Raw genomic sequence first — 18279 nt, forward strand, 5'->3', positions numbered from 1 at the left:
CAGCATGAGAGCACTTCCAAAGTTCACAAGTTAACACCACGAAAATGCAAATGATGTGAATCTACATTGTATTTGTTTTATTTACAGGGAAATGTGGGCGAACCGGGCAAAAGTGGAGCAACTGTAAGTGCCATACATGACAAAGCTGGCATACTCACAGACCCGTATTAAAGATAAGAAACATTTGATTTGTGTGTTTTTCAGGGCCCCATGGGTCCCACGGGGTTCCCTGGTGGACCGGGTATGAAGGTGAGTTCACAGCTGAACACTCTGAACCCCTACAGTATTCTCCAAGAAGGCAAACAGTCATCGTGGGTGCTGCCTGACATGTCTTTCATGTTTTGTCCTCTCACTTTGTCACGTGTGTCCATCTGCCAAACGTCTTTGGTGGAGCTGCTTGTGTGTTGAACTCTTGTCTTGTTCTCTTGCACTTTATTTTCCAAATGACTGATGGATTGCCCACAGCTGATCCACAGTCTGTAACCGCATCTCAACCAGTAAAACCATCTTAACTACATGACAAACAGCTAAATCCACTGATAAAACCACCAAAAAAGAAACACATTTCATGCAACCCACACGAAATGTTGGGACGCTTTTAGGACAGGCAAATTCCAATTTGATTGCAACTACTTGCTATGAAATAATAATTTCACATACTGAAGTTTATCCTGCTCCTCAGGGGGAAGCAGGTACACCAGGAGTTCCTGGGCTGCCTTGCAAAGACGGATTACCAGGACAGCAGGTGTGTTTGTGTGTACCTCAGTGTGTACCTCAGTATATGGCAGCATGAATATATGTGTCAGGTACTGGATATCATATCCTTGGTGTCGTCGTGTCATTTGTTCCTCAGGGCACTACTGGAGCTCCAGGCCAGCCTGGTTTAAAGGGGGGGCAGGGAGACAGTGGTCCTCCAGGAAAGGTGAGATGTGCTGTATTTCCTGCACCGCCTCTGCTGAAAAGCTTTATCGCTTACATTGTTGCATGTACGCTCAGCCACAGAATGAGTTTCTGTAGTGCAATCTTTAGATTCAAGAGGAGGAGAAAAACCCCATGTGGCAGGTACACTGAAAGAATAAGCACTGTGATTGACAGGCAGAATGTTACGAACACCAGGCTACCAAATATTATCTATATATGTCTATAATATTATGCTACACAAAGCTATTTTAAGTTATGTGTTTAGTGAAAGTTAAATATGTCCAAATATCAAACTTTGTATAAATAGCAATCACATAAAGTCATGTACGATAACATTTGGCTGTTTCCTCAGAAGGAGGCAACAAACAGTAGCGACTAAATTGTAACAGTTCACTAGCAGGAGTTGTTGCTTGTCTTTTCCATCTGTGGTACTTGGAGCTGATATGCTATTCGAAGAACCAGGTTTCTAATAGACACATTGTTTCCTTTTCATGCCAAAGCGTCCATATTATACAGTTCAGCAAATCACAAATCACTACTACTACAGATTTTTTCTACACTTTTACAGACAGTGACGGGGCCCCCTGGAGCCAAAGGAGAAAAGGTGAAAAACGGCGTTAAAATGATTGAACTGATGTCAAAACCTTTTCCATTTTAGCTGTAGTCTTTAGGCTTCTCTCTCTCTCTCTCAAAATGTAGCATGACATTAAGATAAATAACAGTGGAAATATGTGCACTCTGATCACAAAAAACAATCAATGTTCTTTTTAATTACTGTTGTTTTTCATGCAGGGGTCAGAGGGAACATCAGGGTCAAAGGGAGATAAGGTGAGATTTATTCTTTTCTTTTCTTTAACAGATCTGATTGTCATTAATAAAAAAATGTGTGTTTCAGGGGGAGATGGGCATAGGACTGGCAGGTCCTCCTGGTCAGGTTGGGCCTCAAGGTTTAAAAGTGAGTAACAATGTGTGTGTGGCAAATGATAATTTATATGTTTACTTTTCTATTTACGTATAGTGGATAACAGCAAATTCATCTTTCTATGCAGTAATTATTGTATATTGTTTCCAAGGATTATGTGTTTCCAGTTCAGAATTAGACCATTATGCCTACTATCACAGCTTAATTAGATTGTGCGTCTGAAGGACTCTTGACATTATTGTGATTTCAATTTGTTGTCTTACAAAGGGTAACATACTTACTGGCAGAGAGATGCACATTGTTTTCCATCTTTATTTATTGTGAAGCCAGATATAATGTGTGTATCTGTTTGTTCCTCTGTGGATTTATGGTGCTGCTTATGAAAATATGACAGTGAATGTTGGTAGTTGGTGAAGTTGTCTTCACCAAACAACACAGCAGTAACAGAATATCAAAATCTGCAGGCTGTCTCCCTTATCACCTTTAGGAACTTGATAATGGCACAGACTAAAAACAAATTGATTTACATGTTAGTAAACTAGAACTGGTTGGTGGAGGCAATGCAAGATGGTTAATCAGCCTGAAAAAAAAACAACTATTTGATAGTTGATCATTTATTTATCGACCTCTGTAATCAGTTGTGTTTTAGCAGAAACATGATCGGTCTTCATTGAAGTGTGTCTGGATTTTAGGGGGATCCAGGACTTACTGGTCCCACTGGTCCTCCAGGGCCTCAGGGAAAATCTGGTGCTGCTGGAGAAACTGGACAGCCAGGACAGCCAGGACCTCCTGGACCACAAGGGGAGAGGGTCAGTGGAGCTGCTGATCACAAAATACTGTATGACCTTCATCTCTGTGATGTGACTTCAACCAGTGAGTTTCATTTTCAGGGTCTCCAAGGCGTTGAAGGGAATGCAGGAAAAGTTGGAGCTCCTGGTTCTCCTGGTCCTCCTGGTCGTCCTGGACAAACAGTGAGTTTAAGTAGCTGCTTAAGGACACTATAAGTAACTTGGTTTGTCCAGCTGTTACCAGAATGTGATCAATTCATTTGTTCCTCAGGGCATTACTGGAGCTCCAGGCCAGCCTGGCTTAAAGGGGGAGCAGGGAGACAGTGGTCCTCCAGGAAAGGTGAGATGTGCTGTATTTCAGGAAAAGGCATATTGATTACTATTATTGGTGTGCTCTCTCAGCTATAGACTGAGTTGCTTTCTGAAGTAGTAAAATATTTCTCTAGTGCTGTTTTTAGATTGAATTGGATGAAAAAAATAAGCACTGGGATTGACAAGCAGAACTTCATCAGTGAATACTAGTCTAGCATGTGTTATCCATAAACTTCCAGGAGTCACAGTAGAGTTGTTCCACATTGGATAATGTGTTGATTAAAAAAAAAAAAAAAAAGTGGGAAATATGAAAATAAAAATTAGACTCTCCAACAGACTTCTATACAAATAGCCAGTATTATATTCTTTTTAGCGGTTCGTCACAATATGGTGGATAGATCATCACTGTTTAAAATCATATTATTTAAAGCAGTAATTTGAGTCACAGTCAAGAAATATACTTTAATCACAAAAAAGAAAATGTCATAAAGTCAATAAAAGTCATTAATCATATAGCCTAAGGTTTGATGTCATGTCACTTAGAGTAGGTGGCAGATAAAACATTAATGTGTACAAATATAAAACCGCACATACAACAATCATCCAAAGTCATAAATGTGGTGCTCATTTCATTCATTTCCCCTCCAACTTTTATAAAGGCCAACTAAATAATCTCACAAACCCCATTCCCCCCAAAGAAATCTACTTACATGTGTGCTCATGTGTGGATGACAAACATATCCCATCAACCTGCACCTCCTAAATTTTTCTCCCTTCAGCTCTTAGATTACTCTTTGGTTTGTTGTCATGAAGCAAAAGTTATTCTCATATTTCTTACACTTTCCAGATACATTTATTTGTCCAAAACAATATTTATTATATATTTTTGTATAATCCTTTGCATGGCACATTTGCATGAGTTTTTAATCAAGTTTGTGGTAACATGAAGCTGCTCTCACTATTGTGCTGTAGATAACCTTTTATTTTAGGCAAATATTCAAGTCGTGTTGTTTCCTTCTGTTGGTAAATTGTGACTGAAAACCAGAGAGGAAATGGAGCTTGCTTTGGTACAGGTTAGATTGAAATGATATTTAAATGATGAGGCCTTTGAATGTCCTTTTTGGTCTTTTCCTGAGCAAGAATCCTTCGAATGCTCTATTGTTATTCCGAATTCTTCTGCCCATTTACAGACAGTGACTGGACCCCCTGGAGCTCAAGGAGAAAAGGTGAGTAAATGGCGTTACATGGACCAAGTGATTATAAACCTTGACCACTCTCTCTCTCTATCAAGCAAAGGACAATTTATGCATTTACTTGTGTTAGAGTGTAATGTGGTTTACAGGAAAAGCCACAGACCACATTGAACTGATTTACATGTTAGTAAACTAGAACTGGTTGGTGGAGGCAATGCAAGATGGTTAATCAGCCTGAAAAAAAAAACAACTATTTGATAGTTAATCATTTATTTATCGACCTCTGTAATCAGTTATTGTGTTTTAGCAGAAACATGATCGGTCTTCATTGAAGTGTGTCTGGATTTTAGGGGGATCCAGGACTTACTGGTCCCACTGGTCCTCCAGGGCCTCAGGGAAAATCTGGTGCTGCTGGAGAAACTGGACAGCCAGGACAGCCAGGACCTCCTGGACCACAAGGGGAGAGGGTCAGTGGAGCTGCTGATCACAAAATACTGTATGACCTTCATCTCTGTGATGTGACTTCAACCAGTGAGTTTCATTTTCAGGGTCTCCAAGGCGTTGAAGGGCATGCAGGAAAAGTTGGAGCTCCTGGTTCTCCTGGTCCTCCTGGTCCTCCTGGGCAAACAGTGAGTTTAAGCCGTTGTATATTTTCTTGAACTATTCTGCTCCCATTTTTATATACTGACTTCTGTAACCAGTTGTTGCGGTTTAACAGAAATGTGTTCAGTCAAAATGTCTCTGTGTCTGGATTTAAGGGGGATTCGGGGCCTGCTGGTCCTCCAGGATCTCCAGGACCTCCTGGTGGTCCTGGTCAGGTTGGGCCTCAAGGTTTAAAAGTGAGTAAACTGTGGTGTGGCAAAGAATCATTTATGTATTTACTTATCAAAATCAAATCAAATCAAATTTATATGCATAGCGCCAAATCATAACAAAGTTACATCAAGACATTTTACATGAAGAGCAGGTCTAGACCAAACTCGATAGAGTTATCTAAAGAGACCCAACAGATCCCCCGATGAACAAGCACTTGGCGACAGTAGCAAGGAAAAACTTCCTTTAAGAGGCAGAAACCTTGAGCAGAACCAGGCTCAGGGGGGGCGGCCATCTGCCTCGACCGGTTGGGTTGAGAGAGAGAGGGAGAGAGAGAGAGAGAGAGAGAGAGAGACGGGGTGAGAGAGGCATTGGGGGGGATGTAGGCAGGAGCATGTTGCTGCATGAAGTTCATGGAGTTGAGCTGTAATACAGAATTCATGAAATATGGGACCAGCAGGTGTTGCAGGAACATGGGATGGAGATGAGTCACCACCTGCAGGATGAGGACAGGGAGAGAGAGGAGAGGAACTGGGAGAGACAGAGACTTTGGCAGAACATGGTTAGTAAATGCAGCATAAATGCTTAGAACTGGGAGAAACAGTGATTTTTAGGAAGCATGGTTCTTATCAGCACATGAAGGGGGGAGGAAGAGAGAGAGATGCTCAGTCCTTTCCCCAGCAGCCTCGGCCTACAGCAGCATAGCTAAAGAGTAGAGGACTTTAACTTTTTAACTATAAGTTCTGTCATACAGGAAAGTTTTAAGCCTGATCTTGAAATTTGCGAAAGAGTCCGCCTCCCGGACCGATGCTGGGAGTTGGTTCCATAGAAGAGGAGCCTGATAACTGAACGATCTGCCTCCAGATTTACTCTTGGAGACTCTAGGAACCACAAGTAAACCTCCATCTAGAGAGCTAGAGTAGATAGTAATGAGTTACAGTAGTCCAGCCTTGAAGTTATGAATGCATGGACTAGTTTTTCTGCATTAATGATTTTCCTAATGTTTCTCAGGTGGAAGAAAGCTGCCCTACTGACATGTTTTATGTGAGGGACAAAGGACATGTCCTGGTCAAAGGTTACTCCAAGGTTTATTACAGTGGAGCTGGAAGCCAAAGTGATGCCATCCAGACTGATTAGATGATTAGATAGCATTTCTCTGAGGTGCTTAGGGCCGAGTGCAATAACTTTGTCAGAATTAAGGAGTAAAAAATTATGGTCATCCAGACTTTTATGTGTTCAAGACATCAAATCAAATCAAATCAAATCAGATTTATTTGTATAGCGCCAAATCATAACAAAGTTACATCAAGGCACTTTACATATAGAGCAGGTCTAGACCAAACTCTTTATAAAATTATTTAAAGAGACCCAACAGATCCCCCGATGAGCAAGCACTTGGTGACAGTGGCAAGGACATGTCTGCAGTCTGACTATCTCACTGACTTCATTTGGCTTCATTGATAAGTACAGCTGTGTGTCTGTAAGAGCATAATGTGCTTGACAAGGAAAGGCCACAGACCACATCGAACTGATTTACGTGTTATTTAACTAGAACTGGTTGGTGGAGTCAACACAGGGGGGTTAATGACCCTGAAATGAAAACTAATCAATGAGATAGTCAGCAGTAAAGAACATGGTGATAAGGAACTTTTCTGTAATCAGTTATTGTGTTTTAGCAGAAACATGATCGGTCTTCATTGAAGTGTGTCTGGATTTTAGGGGGATCCAGGACTTATTGGTCCCACTGGTCCTCCAGGGCCTCAGGGAAAATCTGGTGCTGCTGGAGAAACTGGACAGCCAGGACAGCCAGGACCTCCTGGACCACAAGGGGAGAGGGTCAGTGGAGCTGCTGATCACAAAATACTGTATGACCTTCATCTCTGTGATGTGACTTCAACCAGTGAGTTTCATTTTCAGGGTCTCCAAGGCGTTGAAGGGCATGCAGGAAAAGTTGGAGCTCCTGGTTCTCCTGGTCCTCCTGGTCGTCCTGGTATTCCTGGTACTCCTGGACTAGTAGTGGGTGTACGTGATTTTTTTTAAGGACGTTATAAGTAACTCGGTTCATGTCTGTATAAATGTATATGATCAGCGTTTTGTTTTCTTTACGTCCTCTGGGAATCAAAGGAGGCACTTTTTTTATTCACTATTTCCTTTGTCAGGCGGAAGCTGGTGGTCTTATCGTCCCCGGTCCCAGAGGAGAGAAAGGAGACCCAGGGCCCAAAGTAAGATGTTGGTCCACTGTTATAGCATTGAAACTGGAAGGAAACATACACTATAAGAGTTTGTCAAACAAAGCTCACTCTCCCTCAAGCCTCTTTTTATCAAAATGTCTAATCCACCTAGAGAAAAAGTGTATGGAAGCAAGGAGAGAAAGGGAACTGAATGCATCTGTTAAATTCATCTTTCTATGCAGTAATTATTGTATATTGTTTCCAAGGATTATGCGTTTCCAGTTCAGAATTAGACCATTATGCCTACTATCACAGTTTAATTAGATTGTGCGTCTGAAGGACTCTTGACATTAGTGTGATTTCAATTTGTTGCCTTACAAAGGGTAACATACTTACTGGCAGAGAGATGCACATTGCTTTCAATCTTTATTTATTGTGAAGCCAGATATAATGTGTGTATCTGTTTGTTCCTCTGTGGATTTATGGTGCTGCTGGAAAAAAGGTAAATTGTGCAATAAAACTCTTCCGCATGCACCTGATAGTGAAAAGAGCTTATGAAAATATGCCAGTGAATGTTGGTAGCTGATGAAGTTTACTTCGCCAAACAACACAGCAAAATATCAACAGAATATCAAAAGGCCTCCAAGGCGTTGAAGGGCATGCAGGAAAAGCTGGAGCTCCTGGTCCTCCTGGACGACCAGTGAAGGTTCAGGTTACGACCAGTCGTTGTTTAAAAGCTGGTCCAGCTGTTACCGCATTGACACCTGGAGTTAGGTTTGATCCTATTTATTAGGGTTGAGGTGTGATTTTGGGATGTTTTAACAATATATTCCAGCTACTTCTACTACATTTTTGTGTGGTTGATCTTAGCTGTCAAAATGTTACATTTCCTTCTTGAAGATTATCTCATCATCTGACATGTTTCCTTTCCAGGGGAATGTTGGACATCCTGGTGTCCCTGGACCGGAGGGGCTAACTGGTTCCAAGGTATTGCATGATGACAAACTGAGAACAATAATGTCTCACTGTGAAAGACAACCGTCCTTCTTTGTCTGTGTAGGGTGCTCGTGGTTATGATGGGGCTGCAGGACCCAAAGGAGCTCTGGGAGAGAAAGGTGAACAGGTCAGTGGACAACATTTCTCTTGCACCACATAAACACAGGTTGAAGAGGAAATGTGTGATAAAGTCAGTCAGCGTGAAGCAAGTTCACTTTTCCAAACAGCCAGCTGAAAGTTCAGTTCATAAATGTTAAACTATCATTACACACATTATTGCATTTTTAACTAAGCTACCAGTCCCAAATATCTGTTTGTTGGCTTGTCGTATCGCTGAAATGCACATGACGGCCAACTACACTTGTTCCATCAAGATGAACACCCTGGTTGTGAGTTTTGGCTCAGCTCTGTGACGTGTTCATCTGCACCAAGGAATCCTAACTTTAAATGAGCCTTTCTATGACTGAAGTCAATCTGAGACGGGACAGTTTTTCATATACAATACGAATGTGGTCTCTTGCCATAGCAAGTCAGCTTCTCGTGACTTTCATGATTTGTTCTGGCTACAGTTTTAGGATTTATGGTGTGTACTGCAGATCAGGTCTTCTTCTGTGTCCTTTGTTCCTCAGGGTATAACTGGACCTCCAGGCCAGCGTGGTTTAAAGGGGGAGCAGGGAGACAGTGGTCCTCCAGGAAAGGTAAGAACATGCTGTATTTTCTGCACAGCCTCTGCTGTTTATTGGTTATTATTATTGGATGTACTCTGAGCCACAGAATGATTTTTATGGGAAAATAACAAACTAAACAAAATAATGCAACGTGCTTGACAGGCAGAATGTTCTTAGACCAGAATAACTTGTGACCTTATTGTGGGGCAACTGTGCTATCAATTAAATGTCATAAACTACACACTTGAACATTAAACCATATAATAGTTAATAATTACTTATCGGACAAAGTTAGATTTGATTTAAGTAACAATTGTGTGAAAGGCTATACATAAATGTGTATGAATGTCAAACCACACACACAAAATAATCCCACAATACCAATTCCCCTCAAAGAAATTCAATCACACGATTCTACAGAAATGCACGAGTGCATATATCAAACATTTCCTTTCCTCAACCCACAGCAGAGTGACATCTCCCCCTTTCAGCTCCTGAACAATCACAGGAAATATTATTGCAGTTTATAGCTCATGTGGTTTTAATCACACAAATGACAAAAGTGTTCTTAAATACAAACTTCGGCACCTGTTCTGTGCTGCTTTGGAGCCAGAGAGTTGGGGCTCCACTTTGCATCTTCTACCTTTAACCCAAACAACTAATCCAATAGTGGGGCTGTCCATATGTTTGTCTTTCCATGAATAAGAATCCTTCTGATGGTTTACTGCCAATTGCTACTCAAAGTTTTTCTCCACTTTTACAGGCAGTGACAGGACCCAATGTAAATAAACAATAAATAGATGTGTTTAACTCTGTAATCAGTTATTGTGTTTTAGCAGAAACATGATCGGTGTTCATTGAAGTGTGTCTGGATTTTAGGGGGATCCAGGACTTACTGGTCCCACTGGTCCTCCAGGGCCTCAGGGAAAATCTGGTGCTGCTGGAGAAACTGGACAGCCAGGACAGCCAGGACCTCCTGGACCACAAGGGGAGAGGGTCAGTGGAGCTGCTGATCACAAAATACTGTATGACCTTCATCTCTGTGATGTGACTTCAACCAGTGAGTTTCATTTTCAGGGTCTCCAAGGCGTTGAAGGGCATGCAGGAAAAGTTGGAGCTCCTGGTTCTCCTGGTCCTCCTGGTCGTCCTGGTATTCCTGGTACTCCTGGACTAGTAGTGGGTGTACGTGATTTTTTTTTAAGGACGTTATAAGTAACTCGGTTCATGTCTGTATAAATGTATATGATCAGCGTTTTGTTTTCTTTACGTCCTCTGGGAATCAAAGGAGGCACTTTTTTTATTCACTATTTCCTTTGTCAGGCAGAAGCTGGTGGTCTTATCGTCCCCGGTCCCAGAGGAGAGAAAGGAGACCCAGGGCCCAAAGTAAGATGTTGGTCCACTGTTATAGCATTGAAACTGGAAGGAAACATACACTATAAGAGTTTGTCAAACAAAGCTCACTCTCCCTCAAGCCTCTTTTTATCAAAATGTCCAATCCACCTAGAGAAACATTTCATGGAAGCAAGGAGAGAAAGGGAACTGAATGCATCTGTTAAATTCATCTTTCTATGCAGTAATTATTGTATATTGTTTCCAAGGATTATGCGTTTCCAGTTCAGAATTAGACCATTATGCCTACTATCACAGTTTAATTAGATTGTGCGTCTGAAGGACTCTTGACATTATTGTGATTTCAATTTGTTGTCTTACAAAGGGTAACATACTTACTGGCAGAGAGATGCACATTGTTTTCCATCTTTATTTATTGTGAAGCCAGATATAATGTGTGTATCTGTTTGTTCCTCTGTGGATTTATGGTGCTGCTTATGAAAATATGACAGTGAATGTTGGTAGTTGGTGAAGTTGTCTTCACCAAACAACACAGCAGTAACAGAATATCAAAATCTGCAGGCTGTCTCCCTTATCACCTTTAGGAACTTGATAATGGCACAGACTAAAAACAAATTGATTTAAATGCTAGTTAACTACAACTGGTTGGTGGAGGCAATACAAGATGGTTAATCAGCCTGAAAAGAAAAAACAACTATTTGATAGTTGATCATTTATTTATCGACCTCTGTAATCAGTTATTGTGTTTTAGCAGAAACATGATCGGTGTTCATTGAAGTGTGTCTGGATTTTAGGGGGCTCCAGGACTTACTGGTCCCACTGGTCCTCCAGGGCCTCAGGGAAAATCTGGTGCTGCTGGAGAAACTGGACAGCCAGGACAGCCAGGACCTCCTGGACCACAAGGGGAGAGGGTCAGTGGAGCTGCTGATCACAAAATACTGTATGACCTTCATCTCTGTGATGTGACTTCAACCAGTGAGTTTCATTTTCAGGGTCTCCAAGGCGTTGAAGGGCATGCAGGAAAAGTTGGAGCTCCTGGTTCTCCTGGTCCTCCTGGTCCTCCTGGACAAACAGTGAGTTTAAGTCGTTGTTTCAAGTAACTCTAAATACCTAGGTCCCTCCAGCTGTTACCAAACAGAGACTTTTTTATTATTATTATTATTATTATTATTAAAGTTTGAACTTGCAGTTAGGTTGAATGTTGGATCTTTTGCAGTTTGTTCAGGTTGTATTTTGTTGATTTTTTTTTCTCTTTTTGTAAACAAAATCAATAAATACCACCTCAGGTAGACAACGTAGTGAAATGGTTTTTTGTGCAGTTGCCCAACAGCAAGAGCCTCACAGCTTAAATCCACCGCCTGGGGCTTTTCCATGCTGAGATTACTTGTGTGGGTTTTCTCCCGGTACTCCGGTTTCCTCCCACAGTTAAAAGTCGTGCATGTAGGTTAATACGGGCATGAATCTAAAATTGTCTGTAGGGGTGAATGTGTGTGTGTGAGTGGTTGTTTGCCTCTGTATGCCAGCTCTGTAATGAATTGGTGGCATGTACAGGATGCAGCCCGTACTCACCAGAGATGCCAGCTGAGATTGGCTCCAGTACCCCATATGACCCTGATAAGCCGTTGAAAATGAAACTAAAAAAACAACCGCACCAAATATAATATATGGTTGTATGATGAGTATTTTATTTTTTTTGGCTCTTCTGATACCACTGGGGATTGAAGGGAGCATTTCTTTTATTCTCTATTTCTTTTGGCAGGTGGGAGCTGGTGGTGTTGCTGTCCATGGCCCCAGAGGAGACAGAGGAGACCCAGGGCCCAAAGTAAGATGTTGGTTCACTGTTATAGCATTTAAATTTGGTTTAATAAGGACATATCTCAGGAAGAAAGGAACTAACAATGATGTTTGTCTGTCTTCTTTTTCCTGACATTTTGTAGGGCGAGGAGGGTCGTGCTGGCTTGAAAGGCGAGAAAGGGCCACCAGTAAATATCACGCGTTTCCTTTTTTATCCATCAATCAGTAACACAACACACATATTACAGTTTCTCAACCAACATTCTGTCTTTCTCAAGTCTCTTTTTCAGTAACATCTAATCCACCAGGAAACAAATTTGATGGAAAAAGGGGATAGAAAGGGTGTTGGATGCATTTCTAAAATGTATTTTTATGCTGTTATTATTGAATATTCCTTACAAGGTTAATGCATACCCAGCTAATTAGACCTATCACAGTTAAATTAGATTTTAAGCCCCAACAACTCATGCCAAATTTGTGATTTTGTTTTCTGGTTTTACACAGAGAAAGATACTTGCAGAAATATGCATATCACATTTAATAATTATTTATTGTTGTGATAGTTCTCATAGGTTAGCATCGTGGTTAGCACTATTGTCCAAGAAAGTTGTGGCTTCTCTCCCAGACCTGGGGCCTTTCTGTGAGGAGTTTGAATGACCTCCCTGTGTGGGTTTCCTCCAGGTACTCCGGTTTCCTCCCACCGTGCAAAGACATCATGTTTGGGTTAACTGGTGACTCTAAATTGTCCGTAGGTCTGAGTGTGAGTGGTTGTTGGTCTCTGTCTGCCTCTGTGTGTTGGCCCTGTGATGGACTGATGACCTGTCCAGGTCCAGCTTTTGTTACCTTGCCTGGTATTTGACTCAGACCATGTCATTGAATCTTGGTTTTGTGTTTTTCCCCTGGCTGGATTTGGTTGCCGTCTCTGCCGGCCTACCTGTGTATGACCTTGGACTGGATAATTAAACATTCTCTCTTTTCCACCTATCACGGTGCCCGAGGAAAGAAGTTAATTCTGCAATAAAACTCTCCCACATGCACCTGATAGTTAAGAGCTTATGAAAATATGACAGAGAATGTTGGCAGCTCGTGGATCAGATGCTGCTGCTTTATTTATTTCACACATAATGAAGTTCTTCACCAAACGCACAACAGTAACAGACTATCAACATCTGCAGGCTGTCTCCCTTATCACCCATGGCAGCTTGTTTTTCCACATCAAAACAAAATATCATATGTGTCAGCATGCAGTAGAGTAAATTAAAATCAGCTGCAAATAAGTTAAATTGATCAAATAAGAGGAGCATGGAAATGCAGGTTATGTCCTGCTAGGGGTGTGCCAAAAAATCTATTCATAGAAGAATAGTGATTCTCATTTACTACGATTCACACAATTTTTTTCCATTTCCACAAATGTAACCCTGAGACAGTGTTTTAATTCATGAAATATAGACAATTTATTCAGTTATAACTGAAAACTTTAATGCTTCCACACATTAAAGCAAAAACACAATAAAACAATGAAACATACGTTCCACAACTTTGGTCCAAATATCACATCCACTGTAAACTTTTTAATTTCTTCTATCCTCGTGCTCTTTGATTTTCCACCGATTAGCGACATCTCCATTCAAGTGCATGAAAGTCAACCTCTTTGTGTTGAGCTCAGTGAGCAACTTAGCACTCAGATGGCCACTTCAATGGTGGGAGGGGGGGATTATTAGTGACCTCCTCTGAGAATTTTCCCGACAGATACGTTCCTTTTTATTCTAAAAAAAAGTCTCTGTGGAGGGGTCCAGTCTCCTGTCTTGTCTGGTCTAGTCTCTAGTCCCTGCTAGTAGAAGATTCCCATCCCTATCGCCTACCGTTCATCAAATCTTCCTCTGGTCAATCCACAGATCCTCACACTTGTTCTGTAATGTCTTTAAATGTCTCTGAAAGTTGTTTTTTTTTTTATCTGTGTAGGGTGACCAGGGCTTTGATGGGGTTGCTGGACCCAAAGGAAATGAGGGGAAGAAAGGTGAAAGGGTGAGTTTCTGCCTTCAGTTTCTAAGTACTATATACACACAGGACGAGACATAAGTTCATTTTGTACTCCATCCATACTTCATATTCTATAAGTAGGTCAGAATCACTCAACCTCAGGAAACCTTGTCATAGTTAACAGTCTCTGTGCTTCATGCAGGGTCCTCCTGCTGTACCTGGACCCCCTGGTTCCAGAGGAGTGGCTGGACTCCCTGGCCAGCCTGGAGCTCAAGGCCCTCCGGGCTTGCAAGGAGAGAAGGTGACTTTGTCAAGAAACCGAAACACAGCAGAGTTACTTGGTGTAATGAATGATTTTGTGATCTTCTGTGTAATTGTCACCCTTCAAATAGCTCTGAAAATGATCCCAGCAACAATGCTGCCATCACAGTTGTAGTGTAGATTTCACCTTCAGCTTGAATGAGCTATTTATTAGGGTTGAGGTGTGATTTTGGGAAAAAACAAACATTGTGAATGTTACATTTCCTTCTTGAAGATTATCTCATCATCTGACATGTTTCCTTTCCAGGGGAATGTTGGACATCCTGGTGTCCCTGGACCGGAGGGGCTAACTGGTTCCAAGGTATTGCATGATGACAAACTGAGAACAATAATGTCTCACTGTGAAAGACAACCGTCCTTCTTTGTCTGTGTAGGGTGCTCGTGGTTATGATGGGGCTGCAGGACCCAAAGGAGCTCTGGGAGAGAAAGGTGAACAGGTCAGTGGACAACATTTCTCTTGCACCACATAAACACAGGTTGAAGAGGAAATGTCTGATAAAGTCAGTCAGCGTGAAGCAAGTTCACTTTTCCAAACAGCCAACTGAAAGTTCAGTTCATAAATGTTAAACTAGTTCACTATCATTACACACATTATTGCATTTTTAACTAAGCTACCAGTCCCAAATATCTGTTTGTTGGCTTGTCGTATCGCTGAAATGCACATGACGGCCAACTACACTTGTTGTTCCATCAAGATGAACACCCTGGTTGTGAGTTTTGGCTCAGCTCTGTGACGTGTTCATCTGCACCAAGGAATCCTAACTTTAAATGAGCCTTTCTATGACTGAAGTCAATCTGAGACGGGACAGTTTTTCATATACGATACGAATGTGGTCTCTTTAACCCTTACTCTAACCTTTTCCCAAGAACCTCGGCAGTCATGTTGGATAGTAACTGTTCCTCTCTGGTCACTTTACGTTTGTCTCCAGTTCATGTCACGTCACAAGAAACAACATCTGACAAATCAGACCAAAATTAACTAGAAGTAATGAGTCTTCCTCTTTTGGCTTTTTCCCTATTTGGAGTCGCCATAGCAAGTCAGCTTCTCGTGACTTTCATGATTTGTTCTGGCTAAAGTTTTAGGATTTATGGTGTGTACTGCAGATCAGGTCTTCTTCTGTGTCCTTTGTTCCTCAGGGTGTAACTGGACCTCCAGGCCAGCGTGGTTTAAAGGGGGAGCAGGGAGACAGTGGTCCTCCAGGAAAGGTAAGAACATGCTGTATTATGCAATTGTGTGAAAGACTAATAAATGTGTATGAATGTCAAACCACACACACAAAATAATCCCACAATACCAATTCCCCTCAAAGAAATTCAATCACACGATTCTACAGAAATGCACGAGTGCATATATCAAACATTTCCTTTCCTCAACCCACAGCAGAGTGACATCTCCCCCTTTCAGCTCCTGAACAATCACAGGAAATATTATTGCAGTTTATAGCTCATGTGGTTTTAATCACACAAATGACAAAAGTGTTCTTAAATACAAACTTCGGCACCTGTTCTGTGCTGCTTTGGAGCCAGAGAGTTGGGGCTCCACTTTGCATCTTCTACCTTTAACCCAAACAACTAATCCAATAGTTGGGCTGTCCATATGTTTGTCTTTCCATGAATAAGAATCCTTCCGATGGTTTACTGCCAATTGCTACTCAAAGTTTTTCTCCACTTTTACAGGCAGTGACAGGACCCAATGTAAATAAACAATAAATAGATGTGTTTAACTCTGTAATCAGTTATTGTGTTTTAGCAGAAACATGATCGGTCTTCATTGAAGTGTGTCTGGATTTTAGGGGGATCCAGGACTTACTGGTCCCACTGGTCCTCCAGGGCCTCAGGGAAAATCTGGTGCTGCTGGAGAAACTGGACAGCCAGGACAGCCAGGACCTCCTGGACCACAAGGGGAGAGGGTCAGTGGAGCTGCTGATCACAAAATACTGTATGACCTTCATCTCTGTGATGTGACTTCAACCAGTGAGTTTCATTTTCAGGGACTCCAAGGCGTTGAAGGGCATGCAGGAAAAGTTGGAGCTCCTGGTTCTCCTGGTTCTCCTGGACAAACAGTGAGTTTAAGCCGTTGTTTAAAAGCTGGTCCAGCTGTTACTGCATTGACACCTGGAGTTAGGTTTGATCTCTTACAGTTTATGCATCCCTGGACATGAGACATATTCTGCTGATGTTTGATACAAAATCAAAAAATAAAATCCGAGTGTCAAAGAGGCTTTTCAATTGGTCTGAGAGAGAGGAAACCCCAAAATAAGATAATACTTGCACCATTGAAATTGCAATCTAAAACATCCTCATCTGAAGGAAAATACAATTGACAGGCTTTTATTAAACCCTCCCATCACTGTTACATTTATCATAAACAAAGTTTATTAATTAGCTGCTGTAGTTTTTTTGTTGTTTTTTTTTTTTTTTTCTGCAGACTTCGGAGATTACTTAATTCCCCCTGATGTCAAAAATATTCATTGAAATGTTTCTTCTCTTTGTGGTTCTGACTTTTTGGTTTTGGTTTTCGTCTGTTGAACAATGATTTTGATCTTCAGAGGAATTTTGAGAACAGCCTTTTTATCTAATAAATGGTGACGGTTTCAATATTTATCTTCTGTAGCCAATTAAAGCAAAATAGTAAAAACATCAAGATGTTTTAAAGTAGAATGAGGAGCATGGAAGTGCAGGTTAGCTCCTACCATCTACCACTCTGGCCAATCCACAGATCCTCACACTTGTTCTGTAATGTCTTTAAATGTCTCTGAAAGTTGTTTTTTTTTTTATCTGTGTAGGGTGACCAGGGCTTTGATGGGGTTGCTGGACCCAAAGGAAATGAGGGGAAGAAAGGTGAAAGGGTGAGTTTCTGACTTGAGCTTCTAAGTACTATATACACACAGGACGAGACATAAGTTCATTTTGTACTCCATCCATACTTCATATTCTATAAGTAGGTCAGAATCACTCACCCTCAGGAAACCTTGTCATAGTTAACAGTCTCTGTGCTTCATGCAGGGTCCTCCTGCTGTACCTGGACCCCCTGGTTCCAGAGGAGTGGCTGGACTCCCTGGCCAGCCTGGAGCTCAAGGCATTGTTGGTGCCCAAGGCCCTCCGGGCATGCAAGGAGAGAAGGTGACTTTTCTTATGTTTGCCTGATGATGGCTAAAAGGCTGTGCCTGCTAAGACTAATTATGAGTATGGCTATAAGAATAACAATACCGGTATCTGTACTAGTTTATGGTGGCAATAAGTATGTTCTCCTGCCTGTCAAAGACAAGGTGAGCTGACAGACAGCAGAGGTTCTTGGTATAAGGTCCCAGTGAAGTTACTGTTTAACAGCAGAGCGTTTTTATCATTCGTGTTTTGTGGTTTGTTGTCAGTGTTTCTATTATTTATCATATAATGCTGGCATCACACAGTTCGGGTAGATCAATGAGGGTAGAGGTGTGACAAAAGATTTAGAAATATTTAAACTATTTTGTTTGTTTTCAGGGTGACCAAGGTTCCAAGGGGGATTGTGGAAGCACCGGATCCAAAGGAATAAAGGTGCGATTGAAAGAAAGTAAATTGGTTAGGAGTAAGACGACACGAAACAACAAACAGAGGCAGCTACCACTTTAATGTTGAAGTGGGTTTTCATCTTATTGTTATGAATGTGTATTATTTTGATTTATTTTAATAGTATTTGAGTAGCTGGTTGTATATGAGGCTGGTGAATGAGTTAACTGATAGTCCAGGTCTTTGTTGTGATTACACGATTAAAGGAGTGAGACTTCTATGAATCACATATTGTTGCTTTGGTAAAATTAAATAAACAAAGATCTTTTTTCCAGGGGGATGCTGGTATTCATGGAACACCAGGCCTACCAGGAAGAAAAGGTGCACAGGTATTATCATAGACGGTGGAGAAAGGAGACGGGTCATTGACTAACATTTCCTGGAATTCGTTTTGGTTTCTCCACTTCCTGCCTCAAATTACACTGTCAACTTATTTTTCTATTTATTCATGATTTACTCTTTTGAAAACTGATTAGAAAAGAAACTACACAAGGTTGCAGA

General features: G+C 41.3%; 1 protein-coding gene across 1 annotated transcript in view; it reads left to right on the forward strand.

Moving 5' to 3' along the window:
- The window catches only part of col7a1 (collagen, type VII, alpha 1), a 96397-nt gene that overhangs the window by 52145 nt on the left and 25973 nt on the right, over positions 1-18279 (forward strand). The window contains exons 111-135 of the mRNA XM_029501660.1: positions 4895-4975; positions 6669-6785; positions 6867-6971; positions 7109-7171; positions 8054-8107; positions 8181-8243; positions 8746-8814; positions 9664-9780; positions 9862-9966; positions 10105-10167; positions 10929-11045; positions 11127-11207; positions 11894-11956; positions 12072-12116; positions 13891-13953; positions 14111-14209; positions 14477-14530; positions 14604-14666; positions 15367-15435; positions 16023-16139; positions 16221-16292; positions 17016-17078; positions 17236-17352; positions 17713-17766; positions 18054-18107. Coding sequence (XP_029357520.1) covers positions 4895-4975; positions 6669-6785; positions 6867-6971; positions 7109-7171; positions 8054-8107; positions 8181-8243; positions 8746-8814; positions 9664-9780; positions 9862-9966; positions 10105-10167; positions 10929-11045; positions 11127-11207; positions 11894-11956; positions 12072-12116; positions 13891-13953; positions 14111-14209; positions 14477-14530; positions 14604-14666; positions 15367-15435; positions 16023-16139; positions 16221-16292; positions 17016-17078; positions 17236-17352; positions 17713-17766; positions 18054-18107 — 1968 coding nt within the window. The remainder of the gene's footprint in view (positions 1-4894; positions 4976-6668; positions 6786-6866; positions 6972-7108; positions 7172-8053; positions 8108-8180; positions 8244-8745; positions 8815-9663; positions 9781-9861; positions 9967-10104; positions 10168-10928; positions 11046-11126; positions 11208-11893; positions 11957-12071; positions 12117-13890; positions 13954-14110; positions 14210-14476; positions 14531-14603; positions 14667-15366; positions 15436-16022; positions 16140-16220; positions 16293-17015; positions 17079-17235; positions 17353-17712; positions 17767-18053; positions 18108-18279) is intronic.

Source organism: Echeneis naucrates, chromosome 5 (assembly GCF_900963305.1).
Source record: "Echeneis naucrates chromosome 5, fEcheNa1.1, whole genome shotgun sequence".
NCBI lineage: Eukaryota > Metazoa > Chordata > Actinopteri > Carangiformes > Echeneidae > Echeneis > Echeneis naucrates.